Source organism: Nymphalis io, chromosome 1 (assembly GCF_905147045.1).
Source record: "Nymphalis io chromosome 1, ilAglIoxx1.1, whole genome shotgun sequence".
In the NCBI taxonomy this organism is placed as follows: Eukaryota; Metazoa; Arthropoda; class Insecta; order Lepidoptera; family Nymphalidae; genus Nymphalis; species Nymphalis io.
The window spans coordinates 10,394,623-10,419,467 of record NC_065888.1 but is presented as its reverse complement, the minus strand read 5'-3'; the positions used below and the strand labels follow the sequence as shown (position 1 = coordinate 10,419,467).

Sequence of the window (24,845 nt, the reverse complement as noted above, 5' to 3'; positions counted from 1 at the left end):
TGTATTTTTGTAGCACACTCGTATGTGCTACTCCTAATGATGTCTCCAATAATTAATCTATTAGGGGGCGAACGAAAAAGCTGAATCCTCTTTGTCCAAATTATATCTTTGTTTCATTTGTAGTCGAAACATTTTGGCCTTAAGCTAAGGGTACAAAAAATCCATAGCATTGCTTTCAGTTATGACAAAAGTTGGTTGGTTGGTTAATGTTTCGTCTAAAATCAGAATTATGATACAACGGGAAATGCTGATTTCGTGCTATAAATTCCTGTGGCTATAAATTAAAACAATATTTTCGTCGTGTATATAATAATGACTACGTTATTATAAATTGGTATAATAGTCCAGACGAAGAGTAATATAACTTACAATACTTTTTTTTAATTTCACGTATTTCAGTTGAGCTACTGAGTTAACTCAGGCTTACAAGCAACAATTTGAAAATGGAGACCCGCATAGGCGGGCCGGCCATCAGAGCGTCACAGTACCATGCGAAAGCGATCCCGTGGCTGGGTACCGCTGGTTTTTTAGTGGATATTCCGATGTTCGGGGCGCACTCGGCGCCTTGGACACCGGCGAGCCCCATATACCCCCCCCCCCCACTGTTTTCATGGAGGAAACGCGTAACATGTTTTTCCAGCGTTAAAAAAAAGGCTTACAACAACAAAGGCAGGTAGTCCAAAAGCCACGAAGGAAAGATTTGACGTAAATCAAACTTTGAGGAGCGAACGACTTTTTATTACATAGTTCATAAAATGACATCGCTGAAACTATACTAAGACTGTAAACTTGAAAATTTGGCAACAATATTATTTTTACTACTAAAGAATCTAGTAAAAATAACTTGTACGGAAATCAACTTGGAAGTTCACTAAATATGACATTTATGTGCCATGTGCCAAATAAAAATACAATAATGCCTGCTAATATTGTCAACATTCGATGAATCAGAAGAATATTATTATGGCTAATCAAATGAAATTTCTCAAGTTCCAAGTTCATATTGACTTTTTAAACTCAATTTGAATATCGAATGATATAACATTATTAACGAAAATAAGAAAAAAAATGTAATGCCAGTTTTAAAAAAGGAAAATCAAGACCGAATGATTTTTATAAATCGAATTAACAGGTATATTATTCTCCTGAACGGGTTTAATTTGGTGCTCAAATTGGGGCGCGCGTATTGAGTAATGAACTCATGTGTTTAAAACAAACAAGTGTATACACATTAAATAGCACCGCACTATCGATTAGTCTATGGGGTACTTCGTATCTTTGCATAAGCTGCTTTATCTGCGGATATTGAAATCGTAATCATGATGTCCATCAAATCTCCATGATCATCATCCACGTGATTGTTCGCGTACTTTCTTTTACATTATACTAATTGTTAACATAAGAAATATTACCACAATAAATTTTATCAAAATTCTAAATAATTGATTTAACTTGGGTTCCATGCACACTCAGCTTACGAAAAAATCCCACTAGAAATAAAATAACTCACAGACCTTTACAAATCTGAACTAGAACCTTGTTCGTTTAATGGTTAGTCTATAAAGCTGCAGACTGCCTGGGCCAAAAAAGTTATTGGGATTTTCTCTAAGAATTTCTCAACCCGGAGCTAGGAAATTGGCATTGTTACACGACCGTTTTTCAGAAAACTTGTAAAGCCGTTAGTTACTCGCCTAATCTCTCTCCAATCGAGTCGGATTACAACAGAAAGCGTACTTGTGCGCATAATATCTCCTGCACAGTTGTCTAACCCTTGACAATGACGGCCGTGACTGTAATTCGACCTATTATTTATATACCTTTTAGAAAATCTATATACGTGGGTATTGAACTCATGATTATAATGCAGCAGCTCGTTGTGACAACTACCAACCAATATTTTTACATTGATTTCTACTGCAACAAATATCTCGAAACATGTATATAAATATATATATAACAAATTAATTGGCTTACCTGAAATCCATCGTAAGTCCAAGAAGCCCACTTCATTGTACAAAATTGAATATCGAATGGGAACTGTTCTACATTGATGTCACATACAGACACATATATCCCATGACTGAGCCATGTCACCTCGCCCGTGTTCTTGACGATCACGTTAGTGTTTATTACTGCGGATCGATAGTTTGGATCTGCACTAAAATACAATTTTATACAATTATAATATAATATAATATATATTTAAAACAGTTACTCTCACCAATTATAATAAAACGGATTATATTTAACAGTTTTTTTAGTTCTAAGGACTAATATCGATCGATATTTATTATTTAATTCTCAATGTTCAATATAAATGAAATTGAGATGTGGCGCCTCACAGTAATAATGGAGCCAACGCAAAAAGATTAATCAAAATTAATAAAAAGATTCATAAATTATACCCGATCCGGTGTATAAAAAATATATAAAGTTTAACTCAAAACATAGTACTTATTTAAATGTGTTAAAAAGGCAATTCATTTAATAGATTTGTATGCCTACGAATACCCATTGTCATGGCAAATCACTTTACATTAATTTTTTATACGTCTATGTGCCAATTTTTATGGTAATCGGTTAATCAGTTTCGTATTCTATTAACCTTAAACAGATCAACATCCATTTCTGTATATAAGATAATTAAGGGCTCATTTTAAGATGTCACTCTTTGTCTTTAATATTACTTGCACTTACTTGTTGTACAATATAATATCTGGTTTCCATACTCTCTCGTACGGTATCCTTATGACGCTTATTCCATCAAAGTCGCTGATGTTCCATCGTAGGTGATGGTCCGTCCAAATTTGTGTAATCCAGCAATTTGTCGTCAGCAGCTGGTCTTTTTCCTCCTGAGACATAAAAAATATTTTTTGTTCCTTACTTTTTCTCATTAGGTGTCACTGAGATGAACAATAAAGTTTGATATATGTACATATATACATAACACCTCTCATATTGCTCAATACTGTACCTGAAATGTTAGAACGATGCTAAGAAACCTAATATAAAATATAAATTTATTTAATAAGGTTTCATAAAATGTGTCGTATAAATACAATTCGGTAATATTTATACATTTATATTTTTTATCAATTTACGGTTGACGTTTGTAGTAGTGTAATATTTACATTAACTAAAACCGGAATAAACCAGTTTTTGCTAGCCATCACCTCCAACTCTCGCATAAGCAGCATCAGGAGCGTCATTTTGTTTATTATTATTTTTACTAATTTAATGTGAAAATTAAGATTTACGTCGTAAAAGAAATTTCACAATAGATGTAAGTGCTATGATGACATTAGGTAAAGAAAAATTGTGAAATGATTTTAGATCCCCTGGCTGGCAGCATATTGACGGTATTAGGTTTACACACTATATCATTGTCTATGAGCGAAGCTAACCATATTTTTATGTGATACATCTAATGGTATGTGTGCCTCGTATGATGTAACGGCAAACGGCATGACGTTCTCTTATGCCGTCATGTGTGTGCAAGTGGCGCGTATACTAAATACACATAATGCTATATATTGCTTATAATATAGCCTCAATAGCGTTATAATTTACTAACGATGTAAAAAGTTACATACAGGTTCGATCCGGACCCTTGGGCTATTGTCGTAACCACTTCCAACACAAGCTTTACGCTTAATTGGAGGGATAAATAGAAATATTAATAACTTCCTAAAAACGGGCGTACTTTACTTTATACTTTATTGTACACCACAAAGGGAAAAATACAAAACATGGATACAGCCTAAATAAAAGTAGCATACAACTTTAGCATAGCTTTTATTCTTTAAAAAATATATAATAATGAGAATAATATATTTGTTTTATTAATGAAACTATGTCTTTATTTATCGATATTTCATATCTACCAGGAGCCTCGTGACGGCATTTGTGTTTAATATTTACACTAACTAAACATACTACCACCATTTGGGTAATCATAATTAACAATTTTATAATGTTATCGAAAACTGAAACACTTAAGTTTACTTACATATTTATATATTTTTATTAAAAAGCCATTGTTCTCATTTTAACATAATAATGACGACGAGTTGAAATCTTGCCTTGGGCGGCTTAACATGTTAAGAAAGCACTTATAGAGTAGTTTTGTTAATATGCATCTAATTGTTTTATGAATATTTTACATGTTATGTTTACTAGCATATGTGACCGTTACAAATACAAGATTTTATTATTCAAATTATTATTTTTTCTCCACAATATATAAAATAATTAATATTAAAATATACATGCATTTACTATAATTTTCGATATTTTATGTTGGTATATGCAAATTTAATGAAAAGAAATACCTTACTAAAGTTTATAAAGAGGAAGAGGTAATAAAACTTTTAATGCAAAATAAAATTTCGAGGGTCTAATAATAATTCGGTTTAGATTGGAGCATGAAGTGAGCGTACTGTATGCACGATAATTTTAATTTAGGTGTACCGAACTAGAATTCCTCCCGTGATGAAATACTCCTCTAAAATGACTCGCATTTCACAAAATTGCTCCGCGCAAACAACGCTACGCAACTGTGCTCGTGTGGCGAAAATTAATTTAATTAGCAGTTTAAAGTTACTTCCCACAATGAGCTGTCAATTAACGTTTTTAAGCCGAGAAAACCGTCTACATGATGAGCATAATTAAAAATTTATTATTTACTATTACTAACAATTATATTAAAAAATTGCGTTGTTTGAGACGAAAAATGATTAATCAAAAAAGAATTCGGCGCTTGCTAAGTAAAGGTTTGTCCTGAATCCTCGAATCATGCTCTAGTTTTTAGATAGAGAAAAAATGAGGTTAAGAATATATATTATTATATATATATATATATATATATATATATATATATATACATGTTTGTATATACTGTTAGCATTTCATTGATTGCCTGTATCGGTCGATTGGATATAACTTACAATAAAATTACATCTGGCCATTAACTGTCATTATGGAAGAGGATAACTGTTATGGTAGCGGTTTTTAGAAAAATGGAGGAACTAACAAATTTTTTTTTTTTTTTTTGTATTAAGATAATATCGGAGAATAAATATCGTTATATTGACAACGGTGTCTTATTTCTGACCAGCTTAAAATACGATCACCAGAAACGCCGGTTTCACCCGCGTTATACGTCAACTATCGCCCTTACGGGACATAGCGTGACGGTATATAGCCTATATTCAAAATATCTTAATAAACACGTTCAAGCAACAAACAAACCGTTATTTAACTTTAATATATACTCTTATATAATTATAAGTAAGTAAATTCTGCCATGATCGAAAATTGACATTACTATACCTGTCATGAATATAATAACATTGTTTCCACTACGACATCTTTTTTTTTTTTTTTTTGTTAAATTTAGCAAAAGATAGAACTTGTCTTTGTTTCCACACTACAAAGGAATGAGGATAGCTTTACTTAATTGTGAGTAATGTTGGTTGCTCCGCGCCACCAGTGTAATTGTAAAAAAAATAATATAAATTCATCACATTTATACAACTACGTTTTTAAATTAAACCACATTTAAACGCTATATAGAGTTTCCGAACGAAGACGAACTTATTTTGACGGCGAAGAACAAAATACACATAGTAGTAATAATCTTTCATAATGATTGATTTTCTTCTAAAATACATCTTAATCAGTCTACATATTACTCTGTTGTTTTCTTAATAATTAAATGTTATCATTATTTATGACATTCCCCCGACTTAGGATGGTATATTTGGCTCCAAGCCAATTGCCATACAACACACTAAAAGCCAGCGGTTCCCTCTTCGTCATGCTAATGACACATGTTACAGTGACGTATCGATGGTCTAAGAAGGACTAGATGGTCTAAGAACTCCTATTTCTTCAAACTGTCAGAATACTGAGAACACTCTCACCCCTGTCTTGGATACGCTTTGGTAGAAGGATAAGATGTGCAAAGCGTCATTTTTCCCCCTGCTATTTTAAGTCAGAGGCATTTTCCTTTCGCGGCTTTCTTAACTAACTAACAGAATGACTAAGAGAATGATCATCACAGACAGATAATCACGGACGCGGATTTTAATTAGTGTGCTATCACTATGAGCCATCGCTTCCTACTGTTATAATGTTTTTTAATACTGTGTAATGTATGGTTCTTTAAACACCCCTTAGGATCATGTGGAATATGACCACGGATATCCTCGGACCATGTCTATAGTCTATTCCAATGGGAATAGGAAAGAAGGTAAATAGACAGCTTTGACCTTGAATTGACATGACATTTGAGTTAAACTAGTGAGGAGGAAATTACTGAATGAGTGGGTTAATGAATTAATGATAAAGTAAGAAACGATATATTTCATTGTTTTTATACGTATATTAATTTTAATAGATATGTGGAGAACACACACACACTCACACAATAAAAAATAAATAAAAAATATGTGTATAAATTTAAAAAAACAAATAATATTAATTACGACGCAAACCCGAGTGGACGGCGTTGTTAAAAAGTTTTATTTTACATGCTTGTGCCTACGCGCCGTCCACGATCGTCGCAGCGGGCAGTGATATTTTACTTGTATTACCCTCCACATGTTATATAGTTCCATCGCCCTTAATATAATTGTTTTTCTCGGATATGTTAAATTATAGTTAATGCTAATGTTAATAATTAACGTGATTGGATTTATATGTATATTAGTGTTCTCCTGACTGTATTGTGTCGTGAAATATATGTAAACGTCTGAATTAATTAGTAGCTTTTATTTGTCCGGTAATAGGCGTTCAACACATAGTTAAGAGTTGCATAGTTACATTTGAACTGCCATCACAACCAAAGATATATGTTATGTTATGTTTAAAGACTCAATTGTGTTTATTAGTGTACTTCTTGTTGGTGTTGATATCATAATAAATAAATAAATAAATATGGATCCAGGTTAAATCATTTTTTTTAACTTTGGCCCATATTATCTCGAAAGATCAGAAATGAATGTAAATTTGAGTTTTTTCAAATCACTTGGAATATTTAAATTAACAGTTTGTTTTTAGGTACTCCTATTGCGATTGGAATAGACTATATATGTATTTTTTTAATTCATCAAATTGTGACTTATGTTGCTAAAAACGTGGTTTTTGTATAACCTTTATTCACCTTAACCTTATTCCAAAAATAATCGTTGATCAAATTAATATAGACCAATTAATATAGATATTGAGACTGAACACTGTAAAGGAGCTCGATGATAAGAATTGTGAACATTTACGATATATCAATTAAAATTATCCCGTATTGTTTTATTAATAGTGATACCGTATCTTGTTTTGAATTGTTGTTGAATTTTTCCCTAAGATAATGACATTCGCAGTGAAAATGTGCCTTTGTGGACAAAAAAAGAAATTCATTTCTATTTTCCATTGTGTATATAGAAACGATACGATACAAATATAAAGGAAACTATATGCATGCTCCTATTGTTGCTTTTAAGCTTCTATTGTGTACGTGGTTTAATTTAATGTCATTACGAAGACGTATAGATGGTTCTGTAATGATATTGTTTTTTTATATATTACTTATATACTGAACATTAATTTATTCTAAGTGCTTTTATTAAATTTCAGACACCAATTACAATGTACTACGCCCGTATTTGCTAGCAAAGTAAATAATTTTGTATTTAACCGGGTTTTGAAACGAAGTTATTATGTAATACTTTCGTCACGTCTATATTATTTTGTGTTTCAGAAAAAAAAGTTGAATAAGTTTTGTTAAGAATTAAAAATCCGTTTAGAAACTTTTAAATATTGTCCAAAGTCTGTACATAGAGTTTTTTAATTAAGCATTTTAATTCAAATAGACTTAGCTATGCTGTTTTCATTCACTCAAAGAGTTTCCCTTATATGAATGTAATCGTAGGCAGAAACTTTTAACTATTCTCAGTTTCCAACTATTCTGTTTGTACGTTTAACTATTATTGTTGCGGCGTGAGAGCCGTACTGCAGTTAGCAGCATTTTCGAATAATTATTATAAGAAAGTAACTCAACTTTTTTAATTACATTATTTTAAAATCTTACAAAGGATTATATGCAAGAACGATAGTTATATAATTACTAAAAAGGAAACCGTTGTTAACTACAAATATTCATGAACTATTATTGAATTATCATATTTCTTGTTACCCATAATTAATTGATAATTAAGAAAAATAATATATATTAAAATCGATTTCGTTCGTTAAAATGAAATTTAATAAAGTTTCACTGAAGACTCGAGTTCTTGAAGGCTTGTTAAATTTTCAGTGTGACGAAACAGTACTTACACAACGATATTGTCGCTCAATGTTCGCTCTTAAAACATAATAAATGAAATAGAATTATATACATAGTGAAGTGTATTAAGAATTGGGATAACCTTAGAATACAGTATAATATTAACCGAAAAAAATACATAGCCGAGCGGAGTTTAATGTCAATTAACTAGAAATAGTATTTAACAAAAAGTATAAATTCAAATGATTGTACATGTTGTCTTTGAATTTGTCTACAAAAATATTTACCCTGAAATTGCTTTTTCTGATCAAATTTGATCATATTAGGAGAGGCGTTAGGCGGAAATTTATAATTTCCCTCGAAATCAAACAAGATGTCTTCAATATAAGATATGATCTGTATACACATGAGAGGTCAACAACAACATACGAACACAAAAAACAAAACCATACAACTTAAACAAACTAAAATTAAACTAAACGAATAAATAAATATAAAAAATCATCATCTTTTATATTATTTCAATACTACATACAGTATTGACTATTAACCAATAGCATTACAGAAAATGTTTGTACTCATTTTCTGTTACGCTCTTGATTACAACTTTATAATGATATCCCGCTGATTGTTTTCAGCCAACGCCGGCCAATCACAAGAGCCGACTGCCCAGGACATATAATAGTGCACAAGTGTGTTCCCAAACACAGATGCGCTCCCAATTCCCTCATTCTTATAATCATATAGGACAGCAATCCGATCCGCTTTATATGTTTGTGAGCACACACGCCTCCAACTTCCAGTCTCCAAGTCACTACTATGAATCTTTGAAAGAAGAACCCAAAAACTTTTATCAGCCCGATCTGAGATTTGAACCCAGAACCTTAGGATCTGCAGCCTTATATACAGCCACTAAACCAACGAAGCAGTTAACCTCATATGAATATTTATTTATTCATCTCTAGAAATTGTTTGTTTGAATGCGGTAATTATAATATTTACCAAATGGTTTTGGAAAAAAAAATGCATTAGATAGGTCTTTATTGAGAATGATATAAACTATAACTAACATTAAGCACATACACACTTCCAACTCACGAGGGTGGAGTAAGGGGAACGGAGTGAAACCGCGAGGTGATATTAAATCATAAAATAAAAAATTAAATGAAATGCGAAGATGACTCTACTTTTATGTTGTAACCTAATTACGATTAAGCCACTGAACTGATCGTAATGAAATTTAACGTAGAGGTAGCCTGAGAACTGAATAAGAACAGTAATGAAGGAATTTACGGGAAAATACGGGATAAACTCATTTGATGGAATTGGTATTTCATATATATATATTTTTAATGATGTTGTACCACAGGTTATATACCCATAAATGAAGTAAAATGTTGGTTGAATGTTTATATAAAATTGAAAGTATAATCGGTAGTTCTAATTATTTGGGGTCATAAATATATTTAGGTATCGGTTATCTATTAAAATTAAAATAACCTATATAAACATTTCAACGTCATAGGAATATACTATGGTGATATTTGCTTTACGGTTTAAAGCTATACATACATACAACACTGTCTATCGAACATCATATACGGGAGAGGAAGATCTCTAACTTTCTGAGAATTCCGCCGAGCGACGGGCGAAGAAAACGCCTCGGACCCTCAAAAATTTTCGAAAGTTTATAACCTGGCTAGACTTATTTTAAACTAACGGTCTTTAGCGCCGTTACTTAATCGGTGGTACGGCTTGCACAACCCCTACACCAAGTAAGTTTTATTAATGTAGTACAATTAAATACAAGTTAGTATTAATTAACTTATAAGTAAAATAAAAACATTATTACTTATTAATTTAAATTTTTACATTAAATAGAAAGTTATTTTGTTTACTTTATAAAAAGAATAATCTTTTGCAATAAAGAATGGTTATCATAATAATATTATAAATGCGAATGTAACTACTTTTGGATGCTTATTTCTCATCAAAAATCTAATTCATTTTAAAATAAATGTTGATTATTTTGTGGATATAGTACATACATAGTATTCCTTTTGAAATATTTTAAAATTTGTTATTTTAGACGGGCAACAGCCTAACTTAAATTGAAAAATGAGACGCTAAGAAATAAATGAACCATGAAACAAGATTCCCTTGATATAATTATACAAAGATTACTTTTTATACTGCATCCCTGTAGCTGTGAAGAAGATTGATGATCCTCATAATTTTTGAGCCCTAAAAACGGCATGAAAAAATTTAGGTCACGAACGAAGGTCACGGTTCAAATCCGTGCAAGCACCATTGAGTTTTTCAAGCACTAAGTAAGCACTATTTTAGCTTACAACTCTCATTCCGTGCTATTGATTTAAATATCCACCGAACGCAGTACAGTAGTGAAATTTAAGCACTATATATAAAATAATAAAAGTCTTCTCTTCAAAAAGGCTTGTCAACCACAGGAATAATAGCTATCACTTAATGTTGCCATATCTAAGGGTTTGGTATTCTACTAACTACGCATTATGTAAATGAATGCAGCCTGTGTATCTTTATTTAAGTTTACACATGCTTAACATTTCAATTTACATCAGAGAATGAAAAAGCTTTTCGAAGATTTTTCGTGCGATTTTATTTTTCTTACACGAATTATTTTACAAAGAAACTTTGTAATAAGCCTACGGAACCGTTCATTATGCAAGCTGATAAAAAAATAAAAAAAGATTATATGCTACACATTTATAATACATACTCTATATTTAAATACAGTAGAATCTACGTTTCGAGCCGGTGCTAGTTGAATATTATTTTTTAAAAACTCGACGGCTGCGCCAAGCAACTTATAAAAGATTGCATGTATACAAATAATTAGTTAAAATAAATAATGTTGTATATAACTATTTTTTTTTGTTGATAACATAGTGAAAAAATAGAAAGTGTAATCAGTCACCAAAAATGCCAATATTTTTAGGGAGTCATACATAATAAATCAAATCGACTTGAAGTCTCGTGGTACTAGAGAGCCCTGTACATGTGGCTGATGGATTTTTATTTTTTGTGTGGTTCTGATAATCCCAAAGGCAGACATGAGTAAATATTTTAGAAACCTTTTTTACAAATTTGAAGCGCTGTAACGCAAATATGTAGCGACTAAGGACTTTGAGTGGACCAAACCCATTTGTATTGATGTGACCTTTAATCTGTATTAATATTAAATTTGATCAAATCTTATTCCGAAATTCTTGCAAGCTACGTAATTTTTATTTTGTGAAAACAACTGGTAGCATTGTTGAAGTTTAGTATTTTATTTTTGGATAGCACTAGAATCTCGAGTCTAGAGGAACAATAGATAGGTAAATAAAAAAATCGTAACTCATAGTATAGTCTGTCCTATCTACAAGACACGAGGCAGACTTTAAGACCCAAACTTATTTGGATGCGTTATACTTTTACATTCATAAATATCGTTATTTTAATAAAAATAGTAACCATAATTGAAACAATACTTATTACATTGTAAGTGGTGGGGTATTTATAATTAATGAAATTAAAAAAAAACCTATGTATATCAAAGTATATTTGACCGGTTCCGACTTAAAATTGTAGCGATCCTACACTTTAGAAGAGTGTAAGGTGATGGAAGTGGGCGTAAGAATATTAGACCTATGAATTTAGAGTTTCAATGATGATGGTATGTGTGGATATTTAATACAGTATTTACAATTTTAAGCTCTATAACATTTGTCTGAATAATGTTTTTGGTATCGTTGTTTTTGAGGTATTGTTTTGTTATATTCAAGCTCAACTAGCTGTAGAAGAAACTTAGTTCAAGTTAAGTTAATTCGGGACCCATACTTAAAGGATTAAAACGGTTTCCAGTTTGCCCAAACTAATTCTGAATTCAACTCCAATACCACTGGGCTAGTCCAGGACTACTAATAGACTATAGGTAAAAAGAAAAATTACGATAAAACCTCTTTACTATTGTGGCAAGATTTTAAATTCAGATATAGAGTATGCGATTGTACCTGTTATTGTCTATGCAGTTAAATTCAGCGTCCAATCCAGGAAACCGTGAAAAATACATAAAAGGAGGGTAACTGATAAAAACTAAAACATTATCACCACAAAAAAAACCTACATGAATTGTTGCACCGGCTAACATCGTCGCTAATAACAACCATATATGTATAAAAAGAGGTTATATATAGCAAACTAATTTCTTAGTATTAATATAGTTATAACGTTCAAAATAATCATGTAGGATATTTTTTAATACAATCTGAATCGCATTCTTCTCTCCAGCATCCGTTCCAAATCCGTTAATTGAATCCCTCGTGATCTCTGACGTTATTCAGGAGCATATAAAGGGGATCGTTACTTATATGAAATAAGTTACTTATATGAAATAAGTAACGATCTCCGTTATATGCTAGGACTTTTGTCCGGAGCATTATTATATTTACATTATAACATGAGTTATTCGTGAAATTTCTTTTCCGTATTATTTCTATTACATAATCTATTTTATTACTCCTGAATGATTTGAGCATTTCATCACTTAATAGTTTTTAGGAAGATTGTTTAAAAATTAGTTTAAAGAATACCCCTTCCTATTTTGAATACTTATGTTATCTTTTTTTTATGTAAAAGTTAAGATCGTTAAGATATTGAATAAATAAATTGAAATTTGAAGAATTAATTAACTTAAATGTAAGCAAGTTACCGAAAAATCATTAACAGATTTTTAATTAGTTTTATTGCGATTATAGATATATATATACATAAACAAACCATAATAACGAGTGTCTATGAATACTGTTAGATTTTCTAAATAGTATTTATTTTTATTAGTAGTTAATTTTACAATATAAAATATTTATATTTTTTAACCGTAATCAAATGTAGATTTATCGTTTTAAAATTAGTTTAATATAATATTTTTTATCTGTACTGTACTGTGTGTTTTTTCAATTAAATTCTTCGCTAAATTACTTTTCGCGATAGTGATCTTTTTTATTTAATATATAAGCTAGCGCTTGACTGTTATCACACCTGATGGAAAGTGATGATACAGTCTAAGATGGAGCGCGCTTGCCTAGAAAATACCTGTTCACTCTAGACTTGAAGGTACCCATATTAGGTGGTGGGAAAAACGGAGGTCGGGAGGGTATTCCAGATCTTAGCGGTGCGTATCAGAAACAAATCTCACATTACGTCACACATTATGATATGTGGTCTTATTTATGCGAACTAACTTAATGATTAAATTCTACATATATACGCAGTGTACGTAAATAAAAAAGAAAACCTAAGTAGTAACAGCTAATGTGCTCACATATCTAACAAATATTCAGGGAGACTATCAATCCACCAATGAAAAATTTGATTCAATTGTAGACATTAACGCAGTATAGCTTTGTAATTTATACGTGATTTTGAGTAGTAAAACGTCACGTAAGGTGTTGTATAATTACTCTCCATTTACCATGAACCACATATTTATCTAGCTAAAAGAATTTTAATTCTAGATAAGCTCGATTTCAATCTACCTACGGCAGTCATTGATTGTATAAAACAGAGAGCACTTACAACATCAATGATATGATGCAGCGAAACGCCGAAGGTCACGAGGAGTGGATGAGAAGAGTTCTCCACGGGCCGCACTGAGGCGTCATATTTGTCCATCAGGTGTTTAATAAGATTGTATTCTTCGTCACAACACCAGGATCCTGTATAAAAATAAGGCGTAATTAATTAATTATCATTCCATTTCTTAAGTCTTAGGAATACAACTTTTCATTTATATATAGATTTGGTTAAATAAAAATATTTAATTCATTGCATTCTGTTATAATCTTTACACTCAAACCGAGGGTTACCTCGCATCGAGAGGTCTGTTTTTGACATATCGGTTTAAAATCTGTGTATTCGATCCACATCGTCAGCATCAAAGCAAAATTAATTAATATCTGATCAAGGAAATGAAAAATGAAACAGTAAAGTACATGAAACAAAAATTAAGCTATTAAATTTTTGACAATATTTCAAATAGATTTTTTTATAATAATAATTATTAAGCAGTACGTTTACAAACAACATATTTTTGAAAAGCTTTTTTTTTAACTTTAGAAAATTGTTAATAAATAAATACTAAACTTCGTATCAACCACATTGTAGTTTAACATAAAAAGTAAAATTTGACATTTCAGTAAGTGTAAATAATAAATGTTGAATATTTTTTTACAAAAGCAGTAAACCTTGAGCCTTAATAACAATATCAACTTTTTTACAATCAAGGCTACCAAACTATAGCCAACATATTCCAATAAAGAACGAGTAGATATAAACAAACCCTACACTTTCATATTCCATGTGATTGCACTATAAACTGTTCTTGAATAATATATATTTTTTTTATAATACAACACTATATCACTTCGCCGATATTCAAAACGCCATTTTTTCGCGAATCCATAATGAATATAATAGATTATTCAAGTTCTATACTCTAGTGATTAGAATAGGCTATAAGTGTTTTATATGAAAATTATAAACCAAAATTAAATGTAAGTTCATTTATTACAATTGAGATTACGTGATAAAGTTTTATGAACGTCAGCTTAAGGAAGAAATAATTTAACCTTCGAATATAAATAAATCCAAAAAGAAGATTTGAAACACAAATTTGTCACATATAGGATACTATTTCTTACGCTGCGTGACAAATTACTGTGACGTGATAATTTTTTAGTATCAGATTCGACAACGGAAAGAAAATATAGTCCGCTACAGCGGACAATCTTACGTTTGAGCAAATTCGTAACAGCCTGTGAATGTCCCACTGCTGGGCTAAGGCCTCCTCTCTCTTTTTGAGGTGAAGTTTTGGAGCTTATAACACCACGCTGCTCCAGTGCAGGTTGCTGGAATACACATGTGGCAGAATTTCAGTGAAATTAGACACATGCAGATTTCCTCACGATGTTTTCCTTCACCGTAAAGCATGAGATGAATTATAATTACAAATTAAGAACATGAACATTCAGTGGTGCTTGCCTGGGTTTGAACTCACGATCATCGGTTAAGATTCACGCGTTCTTTTTCTTTTTCACCACTCGGCCATCTCGTCATGAGCAAATAAATAAAAAATAATATAAAAACGATAAAACTGATGATGTCCTAAACGATTTCCGTCACGGCGGATATTCTCGACGGAGAATAGCAAGTGTCTCACACGATCGAAGAGAGTTTAGCTGTAAGACCAAGCTTTCCGAGGCACAGAGGTGTTAACACTGCCATTTTCTAAACTTCGAGTTGCTACTGTGAATTACTCAACAGATAAACCCAATAACTTTTTATCGACCGGACCTGGGGTTTGAACCTAGGACCTCGGGATCTGCAGCTTGTTAAGCTTAGCCAAGGAGACAATAAAAATTGGTATTATTGCAATTATTCTAATACATCTGAGAGTCATAACATATCTGTACGTAACGTAGCAGACTTGATTAAAAAATCCTTGTCGGCCCATATTTGACTGCTTGTAATATGAATACATTAAGATGACGTATGTGAGCATATTACAGACACTGTAACCTGACACTGTACCTTCTAAGTTTTTATGTTTATTTTATTAAATAGCTAGGCGTAGGTTTAAATGAAGTTATATTAAGGATACACTTATACTGCATTAAGTAAGTGTTGTAAGAACATTTCGTACAAAAAACTGCGTCGTTCAAATCAGACTAAGTACTAGCAATTTCTGGTATTGTAGGAACGATCGAGAAAATAGAAGTGCACTTTCTGAAATTAACGTGACCGTATTTATGGAAATTAAGACAAAAACTCTTAAAATGATTGTGTTTAATTTTCACATTGTTGCGATATATATCTAATTGCATTTTTTCATATTGCTTTTTTATAAACAAATGTACGACTCATTAATGAGGTTGTCATCAAACCCATAATTTTTTAATTATACTAGTATACGCCCATCGATCTAAAGGCTATCATGAACGATATTCAAATGTTAACGGTAACTAAAACTCGTCAATAACTAACAATTAAAAAATAAGAAAATCGGTTTAAAAACAGATTACCCGAACTGTTGTAGCTTCGCTTATTTATACATAGATCTTCCCACTACTTTGTTTTACTATTCTAGCTGAAAATTTAGTTGAAATATATAATTTGTAAGCCGCAAATATATACACGCGGTGAACGAGTTAAGTCAGTTTAAATGGCAAAAAGTACTTTATTACAAGTGTTAACAAAACTTGCTTTGCATACAAAACGCTCTGCTCCCTAATTAAAATTATTTTTAATTATATCTTCAAAGTTATAGCTTAAATACTTCGGTAATTAAAATAATATTGAAAAGTAAAAATGTCCCTTTGCTGAGGAAAGGCCTGTTTTTCCCTTAAAGCGAAAATTTGGAAATTCGTTTTACCACCCCAGGTGCGAGTTAGCGAATACACATGAGGCAGGTTTTCAGTCGACACAAATACATAAATTTACCATATGCGCATTTGAACCAGCGATCCTCGATTAAGATCACATGTATTCTATCCACTAGGCAATACAGATAATGTTTTACTTTTAATCCCGATTTCTATATAATATAATTTCAGATTTATTTAAAAGTAAGAGAAATCATATTCTGCGAAACATAAATCACAGATGAATTTGTTCCATCTCAATGTTTGCCTTGGCTGTAGCATTTGCTTCCCTTAAGGCAACATGTGTCCATTACGTTATATTATGAACGTACTATAGTTTATATACTGTAATATTCTATTATACTCTGTTAACCCAATCATTAATAATCATATATATATATATATATATATATATATATATATATATAATCATATATATATATTCATTCAATAATATTTGAATTATATATATATATATATATATATATATATATATATATATATATATATATATATATATATATATACGTCGTTAAAAGAAAAACAGTGATACAAATATACGACAATGTAGATTAATAATTTATATACTTAAAACCATTATTCCTATAAAATAATCATATTTGTACAAAGCAAAATTAAACAGATTGCTGTAAGTTAAACAGATTAGTATATTTTGTGGGTAATACATATTCTCTTATTGACTGATTAACTGAATATTCTAATGCCCTAAGATCCCATTGATAGAAGGGATAATTAAAGGTAGCGGCCCATTGAAATGCCATTGTGCAGCTAGCCATAAGATTTTAGCGTTGTATAGGCTTACTGGGTACATTATTCGGAGTGGTTTTCTTCGAAACAGTATTTTTCCTCAGAAATTAAATAATTACCTAAATTGAATAATTATAAAAACATACCTATAAATCAATACTGACCTTAAAATTATTAGCAATCGATTATGGTCAAATTTTGTGTTCTAAATAAATTGAGTACTAAATGTCACTTTTATTTTTATTATTCTACAATGTCTTTACAGTCAGTCTCGAGATGTCTTAGTCAATAGAACGTGGGGATCTTAAATGATGATCTTTGGTACCGGAGCACTATATTTTCACTTTTAATTTTTGCAATTGTGCTTAGTTACATAACGGAAATATGTACATATGTGTTGGATGAAATTGACAAATGTATACTCTGACTCGAATATAGAGAAACAAAGTAGCGTGGTGTTTTTTTTATAGGAAAGGAGATGTCAAACGTAATCACGACTAATCCCAAGTAACAAACAAATTTGAATAATATTGTACTGCGTAGCCCTAAAGCAGTACGGGTGTACTGCTTTAGGGCTACTACTACTAACATTTCAATTGTTCTATCCATCTAAAGGTTAAACTTGCTAGGACTGGGTGCGAAAATCCCAAGAGATTCTACAGCCTTGATATTGCTAGGTGACTTATAAGCAAGCGTAGCTAGATGCCTACGCCTTAAAATTAAATACATTTATTAAATGAAATAGTCAAAATAACATTGAATTCGTACTCGCGTAAATTTCAGTTTATAAGTCCTTATTTTGTGTCTCGGGTATTTTTCACAAGCCTTATTATTATATTTTTCCTTATCATGGAAGCGAAATAAATTAACTATATACAACTTTTTAACTCTAATCATACGCTTCTAAATAGGAAAGTTTCATCAAAATCGATTTAAAACGTAGTCATTATTTCGTGATGCACAAAAAAAAAGATATATTTACAGTTTATTAATAGCCGTGTGCTCGATGGGATCGTCATTATATCAGGAACCATCTGACTTTCACTTGCTTGTTAAATTTGCTCTGCTTGTTGCGTCCTTCTCAACTGCTTTACATAGGAACTCCTGATATATCGAGTCTTACGGGTTTAGACTGTGTTGTCAGTCAATCAATTAGTGTTAGGGTTGTAAAAAGTTGATTTATATTAAATAAACGTATTTTAGAATTTTATACAGAAAATTAAATTCAGAAATAAATCAAAAAGCTTAAAGCTTATTATAATATTATAAATGTGAATGTATGTTTTTTTAGTCGCTTATTACTCAATTAATGAAGCGAAACAACACAAAGAAAAAAAATGTCGAAAAATGGAATTGAAGTAGCTTATATATATGTATATCCAAATTTAACACTTAGGCTACCTAATGCCTACCCAAGTCTCGACGTGGGCGGCAGCTAGTATTTAAGGTTATATAATAATATGCAAAAGTACGTTAAAGGACAAAACTCAAACATACTAATCAAAATTTACTTGTAGAAATAGATAATCTAACATTAACTCTCCGTCTTGAGAGAATTATTAATGAAATCGCATTAAACACAAGTGGTTCATAATGAAAGTAATGAAGATGGAATCTGAAAATTATTTTAAGTATTGCTACACTTATTTTTTTAATACTTCCATTTGCTTTTTAAAATAAAAACAATTTTACTAACACGTAACATGTTAAAGATATTAAAAAAACAACTTTAAACTATGTAAACAACAAAGTTCCCAGGTAATGAATTAAACACATTTTTTAAGTATTTTTTCATAGTAATATACCATTACCAAATTTTTTGTAGGCTATTAATATTCTTGACAGATTGCCGTAATCAGACTAAAAAAATCTCTTTTTTCTCTTTGACAAACATTTTTTTCTCGTAGTTATTATTAAATTTTAGCGTTACAATAAAGTCCTTTCTTGTAAGAAACATGAACAAAATAGGTTGCTCCCAATTTTTCAAAGTACTTTTTACCGGGATTCCACAGTATCTAAATTCGGCTACACATTATGAAACAAAGTCCTCTCGCCGCGTCTGTCAGTTTGTCTGAACGCAATAAACTCAAAAACCACCGAACGGACTTTCATACGGTTTTCACCAATGAAAAGAATACTTCATGAGGAATAAAAATCATGCAGACTGGAGTTTCACTAACATGGATGCACCAATAGAGCAATATTATATCTTCCAATATAAACGATTTATGTAGTCCACATTCAACCCGTCTGAAGCCGGGGCTGGTAGCTGAAAAAAGCATTTTAATTTTATATATTATATCGTATTTCGCATCTAACCTTCTTACCTAAAAAATAAAATAATTAGGGTATATTATTTTATATATAAGATGTAAATTTAGATATATATAATTTTTGACTTTTACGAGTAGTATTGTTATTTGAATATAACTTAAATTCGCAATTATGAATGAAGCGAAACAACCCAAAAAAAACTTGAAAAATAGCACGAACGCAACGCTTGAAAATGTTTATAAATGTCTCATTAAAAAATGATTATGAACTTTAGATTCAAAGCTCAGGTTGAATTGTCATTTATCAACCCGTACAGATAGAGTCAGATCCGCACCAAACGCTGCGAGGAAAGTTAGACGTTTCAAAAAGTTTAATATATTTTAATGATTATTATGAATTATTCAGCAATGCAATTGCGTAATTATCCGAGTAACTTCAACAGCATCGTGCACATCACTCCCATCGTTCAGACGCATTCATCAGTAGCTCCCTAGTCAATCGTGGAAGGATTCTAGTTCTCCTTCTCACACAACTCACATCACTACTCTTATCACGTTAACAGCTAAGGCAACCCGAGCTATTGTACACAATAAGCCCAGTCAACTATTTAGTCAGCAGCTTGTAATGTTAAGGGGAAACTAGGCTTTAGTATACGTACCTTAAATTAATACAATTACAGCCTTACTTATGTTTTTTAACCTTACTTAGCGTTGTTTAGTTAACCACTGACTTATAATAACAATAATAATAAACTTTATTCACCAAAAAGAAACAAAGACAAAAAAATTAAGGTACAAAACCATAAAAAAGAGTTAATAATATCATATTTCATAATTTGGTGAAAAGGTCGTAGTCTCAGCTAGGCTACTTTTCAGTCTACGCCTTGTACATATGCTGCCAACACAAACGCTACATTCAGAGCAGTAAAAGGTAAAAGAAGATAAAATTACTTAAATAATAAAAGTCAATACAATTTTATAACACGCCCAATAGGCTAAAATAAAAAGAAAACATGCAAGCATTACTAAAACAGTGAGGTTTTTTTTTATTAAATTAAATTCTAGAAAAAGGAAAATATTTCATATTGAATAAAAAATGAAAATAAAATAATAATAAATATATTTAAAATGTTTAAACAAATAGAGATATATGTTTTAATAAATTACAATCATAGTAACAATTAAATATTGAAGTTTAGTTACACACATTTGTCCAGACACATTGCGTTTTTTGCATAGATAGAAGCCATTGCTTGCATTGTGCCTTAAACTCATTTTGATTTGTTCTTAATGTTAATCTTAAAAAACCGGAGGTGGGATATCGTTCCAACACTTAGAAGCAGCGAAACGAAAGCTACCTCTAAATGCTTGCAAATGTGGTCTAGGCAGTACTAGTCGCGGAACTCGGCTCAATCTACAATTGGATTCATTTGTTTCAGGCCATTTAGTTTATCCGCCAAATAATTGGGAATTTTACGATATTTTAAGGTGAAAGTGATATTATTTAATTTAAGTGTACGGCGATTTTTCATATTTAATATATTCTTGGAATTTAAATAAGGTGTAATATGCGAATATCGAGGTATATTGTAACAAAATCTTAGACAAGAATTTTTTATCCTCTGTATTTTCCTTTCAGTCTTTTTATAAAGGCAGGGACCATAAAGGTCATCACAGTAGTCCAACTGAGATAGAACCAAGGATTCTACAAGTTTTAATCGCGCTGATTCACTCAAAAATGGTCTAAACTTATAAACCATTTTGACTTCTCTATCTTTAATCTTTGTTTTGACATTCGTGTAAAGAAAACACAAAATTATTTAACTAATAACCCCCGAAACGATGTATAAATAAGTATAAGTATATATATATGTGTATAAGTCGTTAATTTAAACAGAATAAATGAATTAGCACCAAAATTATTTACGTTCGTCAAACTTATTTATGACCTACCCGCATTCATTTTAATGTTTGTGTTGTTTAGCTTAAGTACAGTATTTAACGTAATTTTACCCACCCAATGATTGTCGACGACGCACTATGTATTTAAAATCGTAAATGAGTTTATTGTCTCGTCCTACTATTTAAAAATAGTACTCTTTTTATTTTAAAGAATGAGAATAATGCACGTAGCTAGTATTGCGCAATTAGCGGTTATGACATATATATATCCGTTTCTTCTTGATTGTAGATATTGGGTTTAAAGTAGGGTTTTTAATATTTTTATGATAATGTATTTATTGTAATTAAAATTAGCCAAAGATAGATTTGAACATCCGCATCCGTCATCCGTATTGAAGCAGTGTGACGGAATAAGATACCTTCTCAGCACTAGAACATTTATAGTCTGTTACTTTGTTTAATAATATTACTGAAAAATTGTTCAACATGATCTCCTTTTTATAACAAGCGGACTGTCAGCTCGTGACGACGACAGTTGCAACTCTGTAAAATGTTGGACAGAATAATTTTAAAAAAACATAATCAACTGTCAAATCCTGAAAATAATATAATACATAACTGATGAATACATTTTAATAAAGTTAGATTATTAGAAGCTAGAACAGAAAATAATCTAAAAACGATGTTACTCTCGTAGCATCACAGTAGGTTCTTAAAACGATACGCTTGGTTTTGATGCACTTTCATTGGTAAAATATATAAATCTATGTATTAATGCTTATGAGTTGACTAGATTCTTAAAAAAACAGCTTTCAAGAAGCTTTGTAGTATCTCTCAAATATAAGTTGTCATCTGTAGTAGTTGCGTCCATTACGTTACAATATCAAATGAATATAATAAATAATAGCAATGACAAATATTCGACGTGTGTTAGCTTGTACATTGTTACATCTATGTTCCGCTTGCAGTTGAACACTTGGGCCTTAGGGTGAAAAACTAATTATGCTCTTAATATTTTTATATACATAATATGTCCGACTACACTATTACCACCATATTTTCAGATTACTTTAAAATGATTAGCAACCTTCCAAGCAAACAAGAGCCATCAATACTAATTATAGTAGGCGTTTGAAGTTAAAATAAACCTGAAAAATTCTTTATATAAGATACTTATAACATGCCACAATTTATTTTTAAATATCAATTAAATAAATGTATTCATATGTTTTATAATCCTTTATGGTGTGTACATTTATTCTTTTACTTTGTAATGGATAAGAATATAAATTAGAGTAAAAAAATATATCTTGCAAAAAACTACTAAGTAATTCTCAAATATTCAATAGTAATTATGATTGAATTTCGAACACTGGGGGAGCACTAATCATTGGAAATAATCAATTATTTGTTATTATTTAAAAAAGATAATGGGAGATACCATGTACAAGATAAATGAGGTTGACTTGAAGAGGGTAGACATAGGAATGTTGATAGAATTCAATGATAAAGTATTAAATTGTTCAAAGCAAAATAAAATAATTTATTTCGGCTCGAAGGATTTATTTAGCCGAGATGGCCCTGTGGTAAGAACGCGTGAATCTTAACCGATGATCGTAGGTTCAAACCCGGGCAAGCACCACTGAATTTTCATGTGCTTAATTTGTGATTATAATTCATCTCGTGCTTTACGGTGAAGGAAAACATCGTGAGGAAACCTGCATGTGTCTAATTTCACTGAAATTCTGCCACATGTGAATTCTACCAACCCGCATTGGAGCAGCGTGGTGGAATAAGCTCCAAACCTTCTCCTCAAAAAGAAGAGAGGAGGCCTTTAGTCCAGCAGTGGGACATTCACAGGCTGTTACGGAAGGATTTACAAGTATAACTCAGTATTTTTATCTATTTTTTATAAATTTGAGCATTTTGTCACAAAATAAGTTTTAATAAACCTTAGCGCGTTGTCCCATTTTAACTTAGCGGTTTTTAAGTAAAATCAAATTGTATTTAAAATATTCAGTTTGTTAAGAGAAAATTAGTACAATAAGATTCTTAAACTTTCTTCTTGATCTTGATTCTTATACATACATAAATAAGTATGAAAAATCTTACCTTTCCAAAATAATGCAAGCATCCAGAAAACCGCGAAAAAGCAGTATCGCATTTTTTTTACACAAAGCACAAACAACATTTTTAGTCTGCCTAAGCAGTCACACTTCTACTTAAAATAAAATCCATGATATTGCTTAAATATATACTAGTTTATATTAATAAACAAAAAAGTAAATAAAAATAACAGCATTTCGTTGTTCATATTTTAAAAAAGTAGTAATAGTCAAATAAGAAAATTTATTTTTTGCAAGATTGATTTTATAACACCACCTAAAAATAATACCAAATAATAATACCGCAAAAAATTATTATTTCAATAATAAATTGTTTATAGCGTTCGTAAAATATGTTTAATGGTGCGTGTAGAGGTAGCTTGAGTGTTCAAAACGGGCGGCTGTCAGCGGAGCAGCCCCCATACTGCTGCACGGAACGGACGCGAAGAGACAAGTCTAAGGGCGGCCTCTAAAGTTATATTCAGAGGTTGGTACATATTACAATTCAACATAAATTGTAGTAAACTAAAAAAAAATCCTTAAATTTATATTTTTAACCAATTTCAAAAAGAAGGTTCTCAATTCGTCTTTTAATATTTTTTGTTTGTTTGTCTTCAAAACTCTTTTTTGGTTGGGTTCAGCAGTGTTATTCACTCTCTTTATTACTCACCCGTGAAATGTTGACAAATGACATATGGTGATTTACTAAGAAAAAAGCCCTAACAACAGCTAAGCTTTTATTGTGGTCCCGTCACATCTTAATTGGTTTTCCATTTTGTTTGGTTTTAATTTTTAGCGTACGTTCCAGCAAATTTTTGAAATTGTCGATTCTAAGCCGATCTAATGATTTCAATAGTGTTTGCTTCAACGGTGACCAAAACAATATTTTTTTCTTATTACAAAATTTATCTTCATCATATCTTATTTTATTTCTTAACTAGAATTCGGAACTTTTTCTTATAAAAGACACTATTATTAAGCAATGCGCTTAAAAACGTATTTCTTATTACAACATTTTAATATTAATATTAACGAGATGTAGGTTTTGTTTAGATTTTGTTTGCATATGTTAACA

General features: G+C 30.9%; 1 protein-coding gene across 1 annotated transcript in view; it reads right to left on the bottom strand.

The window, feature by feature from the left end:
- The window catches only part of LOC126776328 (neuronal acetylcholine receptor subunit alpha-10-like), a 45,713-nt gene extending 21,868 nt beyond the window's left edge, over positions 1 to 23,845 (bottom strand). Inside the window, exons 1-4 of the mRNA XM_050499202.1 lie at positions 23,778 to 23,845; positions 13,880 to 14,019; positions 2,698 to 2,852; positions 1,975 to 2,158 (exon numbers count right to left, since the gene is read on the bottom strand). Coding sequence (XP_050355159.1) covers positions 1,975 to 2,158; positions 2,698 to 2,852; positions 13,880 to 14,019; positions 23,778 to 23,829 — 531 coding nt within the window. The 5' untranslated portion in view covers positions 23,830 to 23,845. The remainder of the gene's footprint in view (positions 1 to 1,974; positions 2,159 to 2,697; positions 2,853 to 13,879; positions 14,020 to 23,777) is intronic.
- Between the last annotated feature and the right edge of the window lie 1,000 nt (positions 23,846 to 24,845).